The sequence below is a fragment of the Sinocyclocheilus anshuiensis genome, unplaced genomic scaffold (assembly GCF_001515605.1).
Source record: "Sinocyclocheilus anshuiensis isolate Anshui unplaced genomic scaffold, SAMN03320099.WGS_v1.1 scaffold321, whole genome shotgun sequence".
In the NCBI taxonomy this organism is placed as follows: Eukaryota; Metazoa; Chordata; class Actinopteri; order Cypriniformes; family Cyprinidae; genus Sinocyclocheilus; species Sinocyclocheilus anshuiensis.
Window position 1 is genome coordinate 129,911 of NW_015537948.1, and position 15,307 is coordinate 145,217.

Below are 15,307 nucleotides of genomic sequence, written 5' to 3' on the forward strand. Positions count from 1 at the left end.
TTACTTTTGCTTACAGTTTCATGGCCTACTTTGGCCACATAAAAAAAAAAAAAATCAGAACACTTCCTGCATGCCTTATCCTTTTAATTGCTTTCAAAACAAACAAAGTTATCTTCCTGAGCAGTCCCTTACCGAAAAGTAGTATACTTCAAGTTTATTTTAGTAAGTATACTTAAGTAAAGTTCAAGTATATTTTTAAGTATACTTTATGTAGTAAGTATACAAATATCAGTGTACTAGTAGTATACTTGTAAGTGTACTATTTCAATACTCCTTGGGACTAAATTGGCCCACTTTCTAGTATATAAAAGTATACTTTTAAGTATACTTTAAGTATAACAGTAGTAAACTTTGAGTACACAACTAGTTTACATCAACATTTTTAGCTTGTACTGCAACTATACTACTTATGTGAACTTATAGGTATATTGATAGTTTACTAATTAAATACTTGTAGTAGCATTTTTAGTACACTTTGAAGTATAGTCTCAGTAAACTACTAGTTTAGTAGTTTTATACTGCAAGTATACTCGTAAGTTTTCTTTAAGTGAACTTTACATCATACTTTAAGTATACTACTATGTCCCTATTTAGGTATTAATTTGTATATATGTTGTTACATGAATATCTGAACATACAAAACATCAAAAGAACAGGGTATCTGCTTGTAAACAAAAACATTTTATTCTAGCTTCATGCATTCTTTTTAAACACTTGAATGTGGATAAGTTTCATAAATAAAAAATAAAGAAATAAACAACATTTTGAACAAAAAGCTGAAAAAAGACTATGAATTGGATTCAGAATGATAATCAAAATGTAGATGGAGTCAATCAACACCCTAAAGCTTGACAGTCATTATTCCCTCTTCATGGGTCGACATTTTATTCCATAACGTTACAGTTTTGATGCTGTTTTATGTCTGATGATCATGTTAGATTACATGTGGAAGCATCTGTTGTTTCGGTTTCTTCTTCACTTGTGTTTTTTGGAAATTCTGTACAGAAGATGTGTACTAGCGCCCCCTACAGTATAACAATGAAAACATGGATTCTAGGAACACAAGTATAGCTCAAATATATTTAGACTTTTTCTAAGTATAAGTCAAGTATACTTAAATGTAATTTTAAGTATATTTCTGAGAAGTACATAAAGCCCATTTCTGAGAAGTACATAAAAAGTAGACTAAAAGTATACTTTCCTATTTTTAGTTTAAAAGAAGTATACTAATAGCACACTTGAATAAACTTCTTTTTCGTAAGGGGTACCATGCAGTGGAAAAGCGCCATTAGAAACATTGCCGTGTATACCGCACTAAGAATAAAAAGCAACATTGTAATCATTTTAATCCCTGTTTCGGAACAAAGCAATCGATCTACAGGTGTGAAAGAGTAATCTGTCGTGAATCGGACTACACTGATAGCGCAGTATATTTTTGATACACTAAAAGTAGACTTTTTCCCCCAGGCGGAACAGAGAAACACACTGATCGGGTCGCCAGTCCATCACAGGGTTAACAAAAAGACCAGGACTCGAACCGGGGACCTTTGGGGAATCACTCGACTGTGAGCGGAGTAAACCTGTGAGGTGAAGTACACAATCAAAATGTACACTAAATATAACAAATAAAAACCGTAAGAAACGACAAAGAAATTATAACCGTCCGAGTTCATTTAGGAGCTGCGACTTCAGGGAAACAGTTTTGAGTGCTGACACGATGATGAATCAGTGAACGGTGAACATTTCAATTGAACGAATTGTTTGAACGAACAGACTCATTAACATGTACCAGCGACGCACGTATTCTCATATAACACACACACACACACACACGTACTACACGCTCGCTAGCTCGTGTTCATTCTCGTGGTCAGGCTGCGCTGCGAGGAGCTCTTCACTCCACAGCTGGATTACACTCACATTTACTCTCATCAGCAGCATCCTTCAGGTAATTTCTCATCTTTTCAATGCAGATGAAGCAATATGAATCTGCTGTCGTCATTTATGCATGTCAACACAGACGCATGTGTCTTAAATGTAGGCCTACTGATGATTTCATATGCTGAAGTGAGAAATACACATTGCATTTAATATTTTAAAACGTGTTTATTTGTGCTTTAAATATGGTTGTATGGTTGATATTGTGTACATGTGTTAAAGTGTTAAAATGTGCTTTAAATTGCTTTATAATAATGAGAACGCAGCTGTGTGCGGCACATAATGTCCATTACTCAAGTCATTTTGCTGCAACGTGTAGAGAGTAAAGAGAAACATTTTATTTACGGTGATGACACCAAAAAGCGGTGAAAATTCAAAAACATAAAGATAAAAACTGTCTCAAAACCTAGTGAGCTGACTAACTAGGCTGATGATCGTAGTGTGATGCTGCTGATTTGGAGTTATCTTGCTGTGCGTCTTTGCAAAAATGCACCATGGTTACCATAGTTTTAGCTTTATTATCATGGTTACTACAGTTATTGCAAAAATAAAATAATAATAATTGGTATCCATCACTGTGATTTCTGTGAAGTTTTCTTACACTGTACACTACTAATTTTACTGTTACTAATAATAACTGTGGGAACATTGGTATGGAAAATAATAATATAACAATAATTTATTAACAATAATTATTCATTTGTTCTTTTTTTTTTTTTTTTACCTGTCTGCATTGGTATTGGTCATAAGCTAACACTTATTAATAATAAAAAGCCCAAAATGTCTACGTTTTGAGACAAACCCATGTTTAAGTCAAGTCAAATTTATTTCTATAGCCTATCACTTTATACAATACAGACTGTTTCAAAGCAGCTTCACACTAATAGGAAAATAGCATTGCTAATGTTGCAAAATTCTTCAGTTATGAGACTAATTTCAGCTGTAAAGCAGCTCTTCAGAAGTGTCATTATTCAGCTCAAATTTCAGTTTTGATTAAGTTTATTTTCAATAACTGTGTCGATGTTGCAGAGTTCATCAGTGAAACAAACTCAATTCCACTATAAAGCAGCTGTACAGAAGACTAAAGTGTTGCTAAGTGAGGGACAGAGTTCTTTATAAACATTTAAGTGAAGAGTTGTACGTGTGCCATATAAGACAGTAAACACAATTGCGGGTTTGTGGGGATTAGTTTGTATTAATCGGCTTTGTTGTAGACTAAACCGGTTGAAAATGCACATAATCTCTGTACATCTGTCATTAAATACCGCGTGCATGTGTTTAGGAGAGAAGCTCATGAATGTGTCCTTATGTAAACAGGTCCATCATCACAGCAGCAATGGACGCTCTGACATTCTGAGTGACAGGTAATACTGAATTTCATATGGGAGATTCATATATGACAGATATTGGGATAATTGAATGACATGTCACCTTAATATCAGTTGTGCAATGCCACATGCCAAGCAGCCTGATCTAAACTTGAGAATCTTCCATTTCATTTTGCATTGTGCACCAGACAGTGTCTCACACATATCACATGCTCAGCAGCTGCAGCTGTGCTCAGATGGCACATGTACAGATGTGAAAATGCATGTGTGTTTTTGTCCAGAATCCACTGAACGCCGATTTGCTCTCTCCTTCTTGTGTGGATTTTCAGTGAATGTGCTGCTTGTCAATCTCACATTGTGAGCTGTATTGTTGGTATTCCTACTGCATCTGTGTGCTTCCGAAAACACTTGGTTCCATGAGGATGTTGATTCTCACCTCGTTTTCAAGGCGCGCCATGGTTCATTATGTGTCAGATTTGCTACAGATGGAAATTGACGCCCTCCTGATTTATAGTCAGCAAGCAGATCTTCATAAATTGACAGAGCTAGGTCTTCGTTTCCCTCAGATTATCTGTGTGGTGAGCGCCCCCTGCTGAAGGCTGAGTGGCATGAGCGCGTGCGGGAGGAAGGCTCTGACCCTGCTCAGCAGTGTGTTTGCGGTATGCAGTCTGGGGCTGCTGGGTATCGCCGTCAGCACTGACTACTGGCTCTACCTGGAGGAGGGCGTCATCCTGCCTCTCAACCAGAGCGCTGACATACGCATGTCCATCCACTCCGGCCTCTGGAGAGTCTGTTTTCTGGCAGGTAAGTAAATGGCTGATTCTACTTTTGGAGGACTTTACCTCGTTACATTTACAGCTATTCATTTAGCAGAATCTGTGACTTGCCTGGACTACTGCATATATGCATAACATTACAGCTTGAAAAGTTTTTTTTTTTAAGTAATGCACATCTCTATTAAAGCTTGTTCCACAACTGAATAAAAAGAAAAAGGTAATTGCAACTTTTTATCTCACAGTTCTTTTTTTCTTACAATTCTGACTTCCCCCCCCCGAATTCTGTGATATAAACACACAATTCTGACTTTTCCCCCTGAATTCTGTGATATAAACTCACAATCCTTTTTCCCCCCTAAATTCTGTCATAAACTCACAATTCTGACTTTTCCCCCTAAATTCTGATATAAACTCACAATCCTTTTTTCCCCTGAATTCTGTCATAAACTCACAATTCTGACTTTTTTTCTCAGAAAAGTGAGATATACAGTAAACTTTATAAAGTCAGAATTGTGTGATATAAAGTCACATATGCGTGTTATAAAGTATATAGTGTTATAAATATAAACTCGCAATTGTAAGAAAATAGTCTTTTTTTCCTTAGAATTGGACTTTATAACTCAGAACTGCGAGTAAAAAATCTGTATTGCGTGTTTCCATACATCTCACTTACTTCCACAAAGAATATTCAATGTACTGATTTTATTTATGTATTTATTTATTTAAAAAGATTAGAAGAAAAATATTAGTATTAAACAATTCTGACTTTTTTCCCCTGACTTCTGATATAAACTCACAACTCTGACCTTTTTTCCCCCTGAATTCTACATGAACTCAAAATTCTGACTTTTTTTCCATGAATTCTGTGATATAAACACATAATTCTGACTTTTCCCCCTGAATTCTGTGATATGAACTCACAATTCTGACTTTTTCCCCCCTGAATTCTATATGAACTCAAAATTCTGACTTTTTTCCATGAATTCTGTGGTAAACTCACAATTCTGACTTGTTTCCCCTGACTTCTGATATAAACTCACAATTCTGACCTTTTTTCCCCCTGAATTCTATATGAACTCAAAATTCTGACTTTTTTTCCATGAATTCTGTGATATAAACTCACAATTCTGACTTTCCCCCCTGAATTCTGTGATATAAACTCATTCTGTGATATAAACTCACAATTCTGACCTTTTCCCGTGAATTCTGTGATATAAACTCGTAATTCTGACTTTTTCCCCTGAAATGACTTTTCTATCTGACATCTCTAGTGAGAGATCATAAACGACTTCCTCTGGAGCCTCGTTTATAAAATACTGCGTAGAAAGCATCCTAAATGTGATTTTACGATCATTTCTCAAAGTGCGTACGTGTGATTCATAGAATGAACTGTGCATACGCCTCTGTTTTAGATGTGAAATCTATAAATAGCAATGATCTGGAAATTGTGCGCAGCTCAACAGTTTCAGATCTCCACCTTGTAAACAATGTCTAATTAATATCATTGACTTATAGCGCACCTGACAATGTCCAAATCTTTTACAAGCGGCAAGAACATAGACTGTATAAAAACATGGACGTAGTGTCCGTGACGTCACCCGTAGGGTTCCAAAGAGCGTTTTTGAAGCTCAAAGTGGGCGGAGGCGGCCGTCGCCATCTTGATAAAATTAATGAATATTTTATTATTAGCCTATTATTACTTCTTGCAAAATTTCATATTCACCGCAGTAAATTCACTAATCAAAATCCTTTATATATTGTTTATAAAAAAGAGGTTCAACAGTATATCCAAACTATTTCATCTTCCAAGAATCTCAAGGCTTTTAAAACGGTTAATTTATTTAATCTTTTTAATTTATTTTGTTAAATCTTTCGGTTTGTATTATTTATTTATTGTTACATACATATATAAATGGTGCTTTGCATGTAATGTCACCTATTTGTATGTAATGTTGATATTCTCTGTATTTTTATATTTGGTACCTTGGCATTAATAAAAAAAATTAAAAAAAGTAAAAAACCGAGGAAAAAAAAAAAGACAAGGCAAATGAACTCGTTAAATATCATCATTATAATACATAGTGCATAAAAATGCAGTGTCATCAGTTTGTTTAAAAGAATACAGAACATTTGAATGTTTTATGCACCATTTACACGTGCTAGGGAGCAGGTGTAAATTTCTTTCGTACCAACTAACATTTTCAAAATACGAACATTTTCATGAATACAACATTTTTTGTCAGAACGACTTTCCGAATGATTTACACAAAAAATCATTTTTTCATGAATGAGGCCCATTCTGTGATATAAACTCAATTCTGACTTTTTTCCCCAGAATTCTGTGATATGAACTCACAATTCTGACTTTTTCCCCTGAATTCTATATGAACACACAATTCTGACTTTTTTTCCATGAATTCTATGATATAAACTCACAATTCTGACTTTTTCCCCTGAATTCTGTGATATAAACTCATTCTGTGATAAACTCAATTCTGACTTTTCCCTGAATTCTATTATATAAACTCATAGTTCTGACTTTTCCCCTGAATTCTATGATATAAACTCACAATTCTGACTTTTTCCCCTGAATTCTGTGATATAAACTCATTCTGTGATAAACTCAATTCTGACTTTTCCCTGAATTCTATTATATAAACTCATAGTTCTGACTTTTCCCCTGAATTCTATGATATAAACTCACAATTCTGACTTTTTCCCCTGAATTCTGTGATATAAACTCATTCTGTGATAAACTCAATTCTGACTTTTCCCTGAATTCTATTATATAAACTCATAGTTCTGACTTTTCCCCTGAATTCTATGATATAAACTCACAATTCTGACTTTTTCCCCTGAATTCTGTGATATAAACTCATTCTGTGATAAACTCAATTCTGACTTTTCCCTGAATTCTATTATATAAACTCATAGTTCTGACTTTTCCCCTGAATTCTATGATATAAACTCACAATTCTGACTTTTTCCCCTGAATTCTGTGATATAAACTCATTCTGTGATAAACTCAATTCTGACTTTTCCCTGAATTCTATTATATAAACTCATAGTTCTGACTTTTCCCCTGAATTCTATGATATAAACTCACAATTCTGACTTTTTCCCCTGAATTCTGTGATATAAACTCATTCTGTGATAAACTCAATTCTGACTTTTCCCTGAATTCTATTATATAAACTCATAGTTCTGACTTTTCCCCTGAATTCTATGATATAAACTCACAATTCTGACTTTTTCCCCTGAATTCTGTGATATAAACTCATTCTGTGATAAACTCAATTCTGACTTTTCCCTGAATTCTATTATATAAACTCATAGTTCTGACTTTTCCCCTGAATTCTATGATATAAACTCACAATTCTGACTTTTTCCCCTGAATTCTGTGATATAAACTCATTCTGTGATAAACTCAATTCTGACTTTTCCCTGAATTCTATTATATAAACTCATAGTTCTGACTTTTCCCCTGAATTCTATGATATAAACTCACAATTCTGACTTTTTCCCCTGAATTCTGTGATATAAACTCATTCTGTGATAAACTCAATTCTGACTTTTCCCTGAATTCTATTATATAAACTCATAGTTCTGACTTTTCCCCTGAATTCTATGATATAAACTCACAATTCTGACTTTTTCCCCTGAATTCTGTGATATAAACTCATTCTGTGATAAACTCAATTCTGACTTTTCCCTGAATTCTATTATATAAACTCATAGTTCTGACTTTTCCCCTGAATTCTATGATATAAACTCACAATTCTGACTTTTTCCCCTGAATTCTGTGATATAAACTCATTCTGTGATAAACTCAATTCTGACTTTTCCCTGAATTCTATTATATAAACTCATAGTTCTGACTTTTCCCCTGAATTCTATGATATAAACTCACAATTCTGACTTTTTCCCCTGAATTCTGTGATATAAACTCATTCTGTGATAAACTCAATTCTGACTTTTCCCTGAATTCTATTATATAAACTCATAGTTCTGACTTTTCCCCTGAATTCTATGATATAAACTCACAATTCTGACTTTTTCCCCTGAATTCTGTGATATAAACTCATTCTGTGATAAACTCAATTCTGACTTTTCCCTGAATTCTATTATATAAACTCATAGTTCTGACTTTTCCCCTGAATTCTATGATATAAACTCACAATTCTGACTTTTTCCCCTGAATTCTGTGATATAAACTCATTCTGTGATAAACTCAATTCTGACTTTTCCCTGAATTCTATTATATAAACTCATAGTTCTGACTTTTCCCCTGAATTCTATGATATAAACTCACAATTCTGACTTTTTCCCCTGAATTCTGTGATATAAACTCATTCTGTGATAAACTCAATTCTGACTTTTCCCTGAATTCTATTATATAAACTCATAGTTCTGACTTTTCCCCTGAATTCTATGATATAAACTCACAATTCTGACTTTTTCCCCTGAATTCTGTGATATAAACTCATTCTGTGATAAACTCAATTCTGACTTTTCCCTGAATTCTATTATATAAACTCATAGTTCTGACTTTTCCCCTGAATTCTATGATATAAACTCACAATTCTGACTTTTTCCCCTGAATTCTGTGATATAAACTCATTCTGTGATAAACTCAATTCTGACTTTTCCCTGAATTCTATTATATAAACTCATAGTTCTGACTTTTCCCCTGAATTCTATGATATAAACTCACAATTCTGACTTTTTCCCCTGAATTCTGTGATATAAACTCAATTCTGACTTTTTTCCCCCAGAATTCTATTATATGAACTCACAATTCTGACTTTTTTCCCTGAATTCTATATGAACACACAATTCTGACTTTTTTCCATGAATTCTGACATAAACTCACAATTCTGACTTTTTCCCCTGAATTCTGTGATATAAACTCATTCTGTGATAAACTCAATTCTGACTTTTCCCTGAATTCTATTATATAAACTCATAGTTCTGACTTTTCCCCTGAATTCTATGATATAAATGCACAATTCAGATTTTGCCCCCTGAATTCTGTGATATAAACTCATTCTGTGATAAACTCAATTCTGACTTTTCCCTGAATTCTATGATATAAACTCACAATTCTGACTTTTTCCCCTGAATTCTGTGATATAAACTCATTCTGTGATAAACTCAATTCTGACTTTTCCCTGAATTCTATTATATAAACTCATAGTTCTGACTTTTCCCCTGAATTCTATGATATAAATTCACAATTCAGATTTTGCCCCCTGAATTCTGTGATATAAACTCATAATTCTGACACTTTTCCCCTGATTCTATTATATGAAATAAAAATTCTGACTTTCCCCCCCTGAATTCTGTGATATAAACTCACAATTATCTTGTCCCCAGAATTCTGATATAAACTCACAATTCTGACTTTTTTCTCAGAGTAGTGAGATATAAACTTGTGAGTTATAAAGTTAGAACTGAGATATAAACATGCAATTGTAAGAAAATAGTCTTTTTTCCCACAGAATTGAACTGTATATCTCGCAATTGCAAGTTTATATCTTATAATTCTGAGGAAAAGAAGTCAGAATTGCAAGAAATAAGTCAGAATTTGTGAGAAAAAACATTTGTATTGCGTTTCCATAAATCTCACTTACTGCCACAAAGAATATTCAGTGTACTGATTTTAGAAACGGAACAAAAATGTCCAGCACTTTCCACAGGTACAAAATAAGGCTTAAAATTGTATTTATTTATTTAGATTAGAAGGAAAATATTAGTATTTAAAATACCAAATTAGGAGGTCAAATGAAAAAATGTACATTCTTTTTTTGAAATGAAATAATTTACTTGTATAAGCCTGGTGTACAGGTATAAACAGGTTTGTTTGTTTATTTAAATTAATTAATTCATTAATGTATTTATTTATTTGTGAATTTATTCATGCGAGTCTAGATGTTTCCATTCACTGCAGATGTTTGTTTTTTTTGGTTGAGGTTCCCTGGTGTTCACACACCTTGTCCTGACACTCTCTGATGGTGTGAATTGAGATCACGGTGTGAATTAAACTCCCAACTCCAAGTGCTGATATTTAAGAAATTAAGCTACATCACAATAATACAAAACGGGATATCCCAGTGAATGTTAACAAACACCCAGAACTTTTTTTTCTACTGCATGATGAAAAGATCGCTTTATTAATTTTTTAAAAAGAAAAAGTCTTTTTTGAGAGTTTTACTTCTTATTTTGTTCTTGCTGTCAGTATTGTAAATTGGTCTTCTGCAAACAGCCAGTCATTTGAGTTCTTTCCAATAGACTTCACACATTCAAAGGGGTTTATAGGTTTTACGCCATTATTTTTGGCTGGTCAGGCATTCTGGGCTGATTACAAAGGTTTCAGCTCTATGCTTGTGCTCTCCCTGGACATCTCCATGGATGTGTTTAATGATGGGATGTCTTCTGCTGTATTAAGCAGGTTTATCCACGAGGCAGGATGTTTCGTTATCGTTTAGATGACATGTTGAGCTCACACTACCCTGAATCGGCAAACAACGGCCTGCTGTGGCACAAACACACAAGCATTAGTCTCAGCGAAAAATGTGCCGTGTGTGTGAAGATGTGGGCGAGCGATTGGACTGAGTTTGGTTCAAACCCACGCTGTTTATGGCCGGTTAAATTGAGCATGACTGTGAACAAATGTGAGCAGTCATTTCAGCTCTACAGGGACGGGCTGCTGGGATCACCATCAGCCTTGTGCTTTAAAACACCCAAAACTTTCAGAAGTCCAGAAGTCTCACATTATTTCTGTGCTTTGATGTGAGAGGGCTGCATTGCTGCGGGTGTCATAGTGTTGAATGTATAAATGTGATATGAGACTGACTGTGATATCATGATCCTGTAGGTCGCACCACATGAGGAAAGATGACAGTGACTCCAATCTTTGACTCACAGATGAAATCACAATGACTGCCCTTAAAGGTTTAGCTCACCGAGAAAAAAAAAGAAGAAATTTCTGTCATCATTAACTCAAACCTATTTGAAGCTGAATATTGGTAACCTAACTGTTTTATATGGACGTAAAAATAAGAAATAAATAAAAAACACTGAGACATTTTTTTTTAAATGTTCAGTAGAAGAAAGAAAGTCATAGAGGTTTGGAAAAACATGTGTAAATGCTGTTTAATCCAATCTTTCAGCCAAACAGGAAGAACATTCTGAAAGAAATTCTCAAAAGTATATACAGAATTGTTTTCATTTCTTTCTGTTAAAGTTGGCATGAAATCATGTTATCTATTTTCTAAATGCTTTTTTTTTTTATGTTATTGTAAACAATTAATTCATGCATGTTTAATTTTTATTTATTGTTATTATTATTATTGATTTTGTCATTTTAAATCAATACTTAGTCCTAACTCGATCTTCCAGTGAAAGGACAGGACTCTCTGGTGACATGTGTCAGTTTTCTCCAATCATTTAGTCTGCTTAAACCCGCCCTTTTCTTACATTCGACTGCAAACTGCAAGCTTACAATCAACTGCCTCCATCCAAACAACAACCGATGGATAGAACTGAGTCTTCGCCCCACACAATTTTTTACAAATGTCATTAGAAATGATCTGTCAATAGAATAGAACTTTAAATTAGAAAAACTGAAATTTTGATGTTTATTGCTATTATTGTTTTTTTTATTGATGACCACTGTTTGAAAAGCCCTGCTCTGCACTATGAAATTAAACTCAAACCCAACCTTGTTATGTCTCCTAAACTATGAAAGCACAACCTCAGAGCAGTCACATGGTCCTCTGTGCTCTTTCTGTCTCAGGTGAGGAGAGGGGTCGCTGCTTCACCATCGAGTATGTGATGCCCATGAGCATTCAGCTGACCAGTGAGTCTACTGTCAGTGTCCTGAGTAAGTGATTATACCTTCATGACAAACAAATCATTGAGTACTCCAACTACCCTGAATCGGCAAACAACGGCCTGCTGTGGCACAAACACACAAGCATTAGTCTCAGCGAAAAATGTGCCGTGTGTGTGAAGATGTGGGCGAGCGATTGGACTGAGTTTGGTTCAAACCCACGCTGTTTATGGCCGGTTAAATTGAGCATGACTGTGAACAAATGTGAGCAGTCATTTCAGCTCTACAGGGACGGGCTGCTGGGATCACCATCAGCCTTGTGCTTTAAAACACCCAAAACTTTCAGAAGTCCAGAAGTCTCACATTATTTCTGTGCTTTGATGTGAGAGGGCTGCATTGCTGCGGGTGTCATAGTGTTGAATGTATAAATGTGATATGAGACTGACTGTGATATCATGATCCTGTAGGTCGCACCACATGAGGAAAGATGACAGTGACTCCAATCTTTGACTCACAGATGAAATCACAATGACTGCCCTTAAAGGTTTAGCTCACCGAGAAAAAAAAAGAAGAAATTTCTGTCATCATTAACTCAAACCTATTTGAAGCTGAATATTGGTAACCTAACTGTTTTATATGGACGTAAAAATAAGAAATAAATAAAAAACACTGAGACATTTTTTTTTAAATGTTCAGTAGAAGAAAGAAAGTCATAGAGGTTTGGAAAAACATGTGTAAATGCTGTTTAATCCAATCTTTCAGCCAAACAGGAAGAACATTCTGAAAGAAATTCTCAAAAGTATATACAGAATTGTTTTCATTTCTTTCTGTTAAAGTTGGCATGAAATGAAAAAAAAATCATGTTATCTATTTTCTAAATGCTTTTTTTTTTAATGTTATTGTAAACAATTAATTCATGCATGTTTAATTTTTATTTATTGTTATTATTATTATTGATTTTGTCATTTTAAATCAATACTTAGTCCTAACTCGATCTTCCAGTGAAAGGACAGGACTCTCTGGTGACATGTGTCAGTTTTCTCCAATCATTTAGTCTGCTTAAACCCGCCCTTTTCTTACATTCGACTGCAAACTGCAAGCTTACAATCAACTGCCTCCATCCAAACAACAACCGATGGATAGAACTGAGTCTTCGCCCCACACAATTTTTTACAAATGTCATTAGAAATGATCTGTCAATAGAATAGAACTTTAAATTAGAAAAACTGAAATTTTGATGTTTATTGCTATTATTGTTTTTTTTATTGATGACCACTGTTTGAAAAGCCCCGCTCTGCACTATGAAATGAAACTCAAACCCAACCTTGTTATGTCTCCTAAACTATGAAAGCACAACCTCAGAGCAGTCACATGGTCCTCTGTGCTCTTTCTGTCTCAGGTGAGGAGAGGGGTCGCTGCTTCACCATCGAGTATGTGATGCCCATGAGCATTCAGCTGACCAGTGAGTCTACTGTCAGTGTCCTGAGTAAGTGATTATACCTTCATGACAAACAAATCATTGAGTACTCCAGCAGTTCTGCAAAACTGGTTTTACTTCAGGATCCAGATTTTGGGAGAGGGAGTTAGTTAGTTTAATAGCCTTTCCCAACTTTGCCTTTGCACTTAAGAGGGATAGTTCACCCAAAAATAATTTACTTGCCCTCAAGTACTCAAGTTGTTCCAAACCTGTATGAATTATTTCTTCTGTTGAACATAAAAGAAGATGTTTTGAAGAATGTGGGTAACCAAACTGTTGCTGGTCCCCATTGGCTTCTATAGTATGGAGAAAAAATAAATACTATGGAAGTCAATGGGGACCTGCAACTGTTTGTTTACCCACATTCTTCATAAACTTATTTTTTGTTCAGCAGAAGAAATAAATTTGGGTGAACTATCCTTTTAATGCAAATAGACACTCTTTAACCTTGCATAGTTTCGCTCATGGTTTTTGAGGATGAGGGCATGTCATGCAACCAGTCCATGCTGTCATTCTAAATATCCTAACCACTCTGCACAATTATATGGTTCATTTTGTTATTTGCAGTTAGCATTGCTGTTTCACTGCTGTCAGAACAGAACAACTCCCATATTTAAAATCCATATAATATATTCGAATCCAGTTGCATAAACTGCTTATACAATCCAAAACGGTATAGCTAACGCAGGATGGGTGATTATTAGCTGTCAGTTTTGAAAGCTGTTTTAGAGGCTTCAGTGAGTTTATTTCGGTGTGCCATCCCGTCAGTGTGCTGGTAATTACCCCGCTGAGGGTCTGAGCTGATGGACAGCAAGACAACGCTGTCAGCAGCTTCATTAACAGTCACTCACATGCTTCACAGAAATAGCGCTCCTCTCATGACTCAACTGACATTCACAGCTGATTCCAGAAGTTAGCATGCTAAGCTAAGATAATGACTGACACACCACACGCTTATTGTACAAAAGCATTTGAATAAAATTAAACCATTTTTTCCTACACCGCTGTTTTTTGTCTGCACGCAAAAACAAACATACAGCACGAGCAGTATAGACCGACTGGTGAACGAATGACTTTTTTAGACTTAGTAATTAGTAATAATAATATAATATTATATTATTAATACTATAATAATAACTAAAGTGTTATTTTACATTTTATATATGCTATATTAGCATACACACCAACAGATGAAAATGTTAAGAATAATAGCAGGGTGCACTAAAAGGAAAGATTTTGATTGGCTGTCAATGTTTTTATCATTCGTTGACTGGAAGAATTATATCGTTCTGAAGGTGATCCCAATGATATATTTCCACTGTGTTATTATCACTATAGCTGAACAGTTTTAAAACTTTAAGGTTACAGTTAACTTTATACACTGTAAAGAGTGATTATTGACTTCAATAAAAAAAAAAACACATTGCCTTAAAGTAAATAAATTTCATACCTACAAAAGTAAGTTATGTGTACCTGGAGTTATACTGACAATTAGAAGTTATTAAAACTAAAAAATAAAATGTGCTCACTTTCTTATGTTGGGCTAAATTAAGACGATTAAATTATGACTTAAAGTAGAACGTCTCGGTTACGTATGTAACCCTCGTTCCCTGAAGGAGGGGATGGAGACGTCACGTCGGTGACCGACGAATTGGGATCTCGCTTAGAGAGACCAATCCACTTCGAGTGTAAACTAAACGAGCCTATGCACATTGGCATGCGGTAATTGCATACCAGGTGCAACGCATACCAGGTTTTTGCTGAGGAGCTGAGCCGGTGACCCGTCCGCTCAGCGGTGGTACAGCAGCCGTGGTGACGGGACGTGACGTCTCCTTTTCCTCCTTCAGGGAACGAGGGTTACATAAGTAACCGAGACATTCCCTTTCAGTCCGTCACTCCGAGTCACGTCGGTAACCGACGATTTGGGATCCCTACCAAAACGCCATGGATGCTC

The 15,307-nt window shown here is 35.1% G+C and overlaps 1 protein-coding gene across 1 annotated transcript in view; it reads left to right on the top strand.

The window, feature by feature from the left end:
* Nucleotides 1-1,866: 1,866 nt before the first annotated feature.
* The window catches only part of LOC107664435 (voltage-dependent calcium channel gamma-5 subunit-like), a 19,651-nt gene continuing 6,210 nt past the window's right edge, over nt 1,867-15,307 (top strand). Inside the window, exons 1-4 of the mRNA XM_016455005.1 lie at nt 1,867-1,948; nt 3,221-3,302; nt 3,833-4,070; nt 11,841-11,927. Of these exons, the coding sequence (XP_016310491.1) occupies nt 3,875-4,070; nt 11,841-11,927 (283 nt within the window). The 5' untranslated portion in view covers nt 1,867-1,948; nt 3,221-3,302; nt 3,833-3,874. The remainder of the gene's footprint in view (nt 1,949-3,220; nt 3,303-3,832; nt 4,071-11,840; nt 11,928-15,307) is intronic.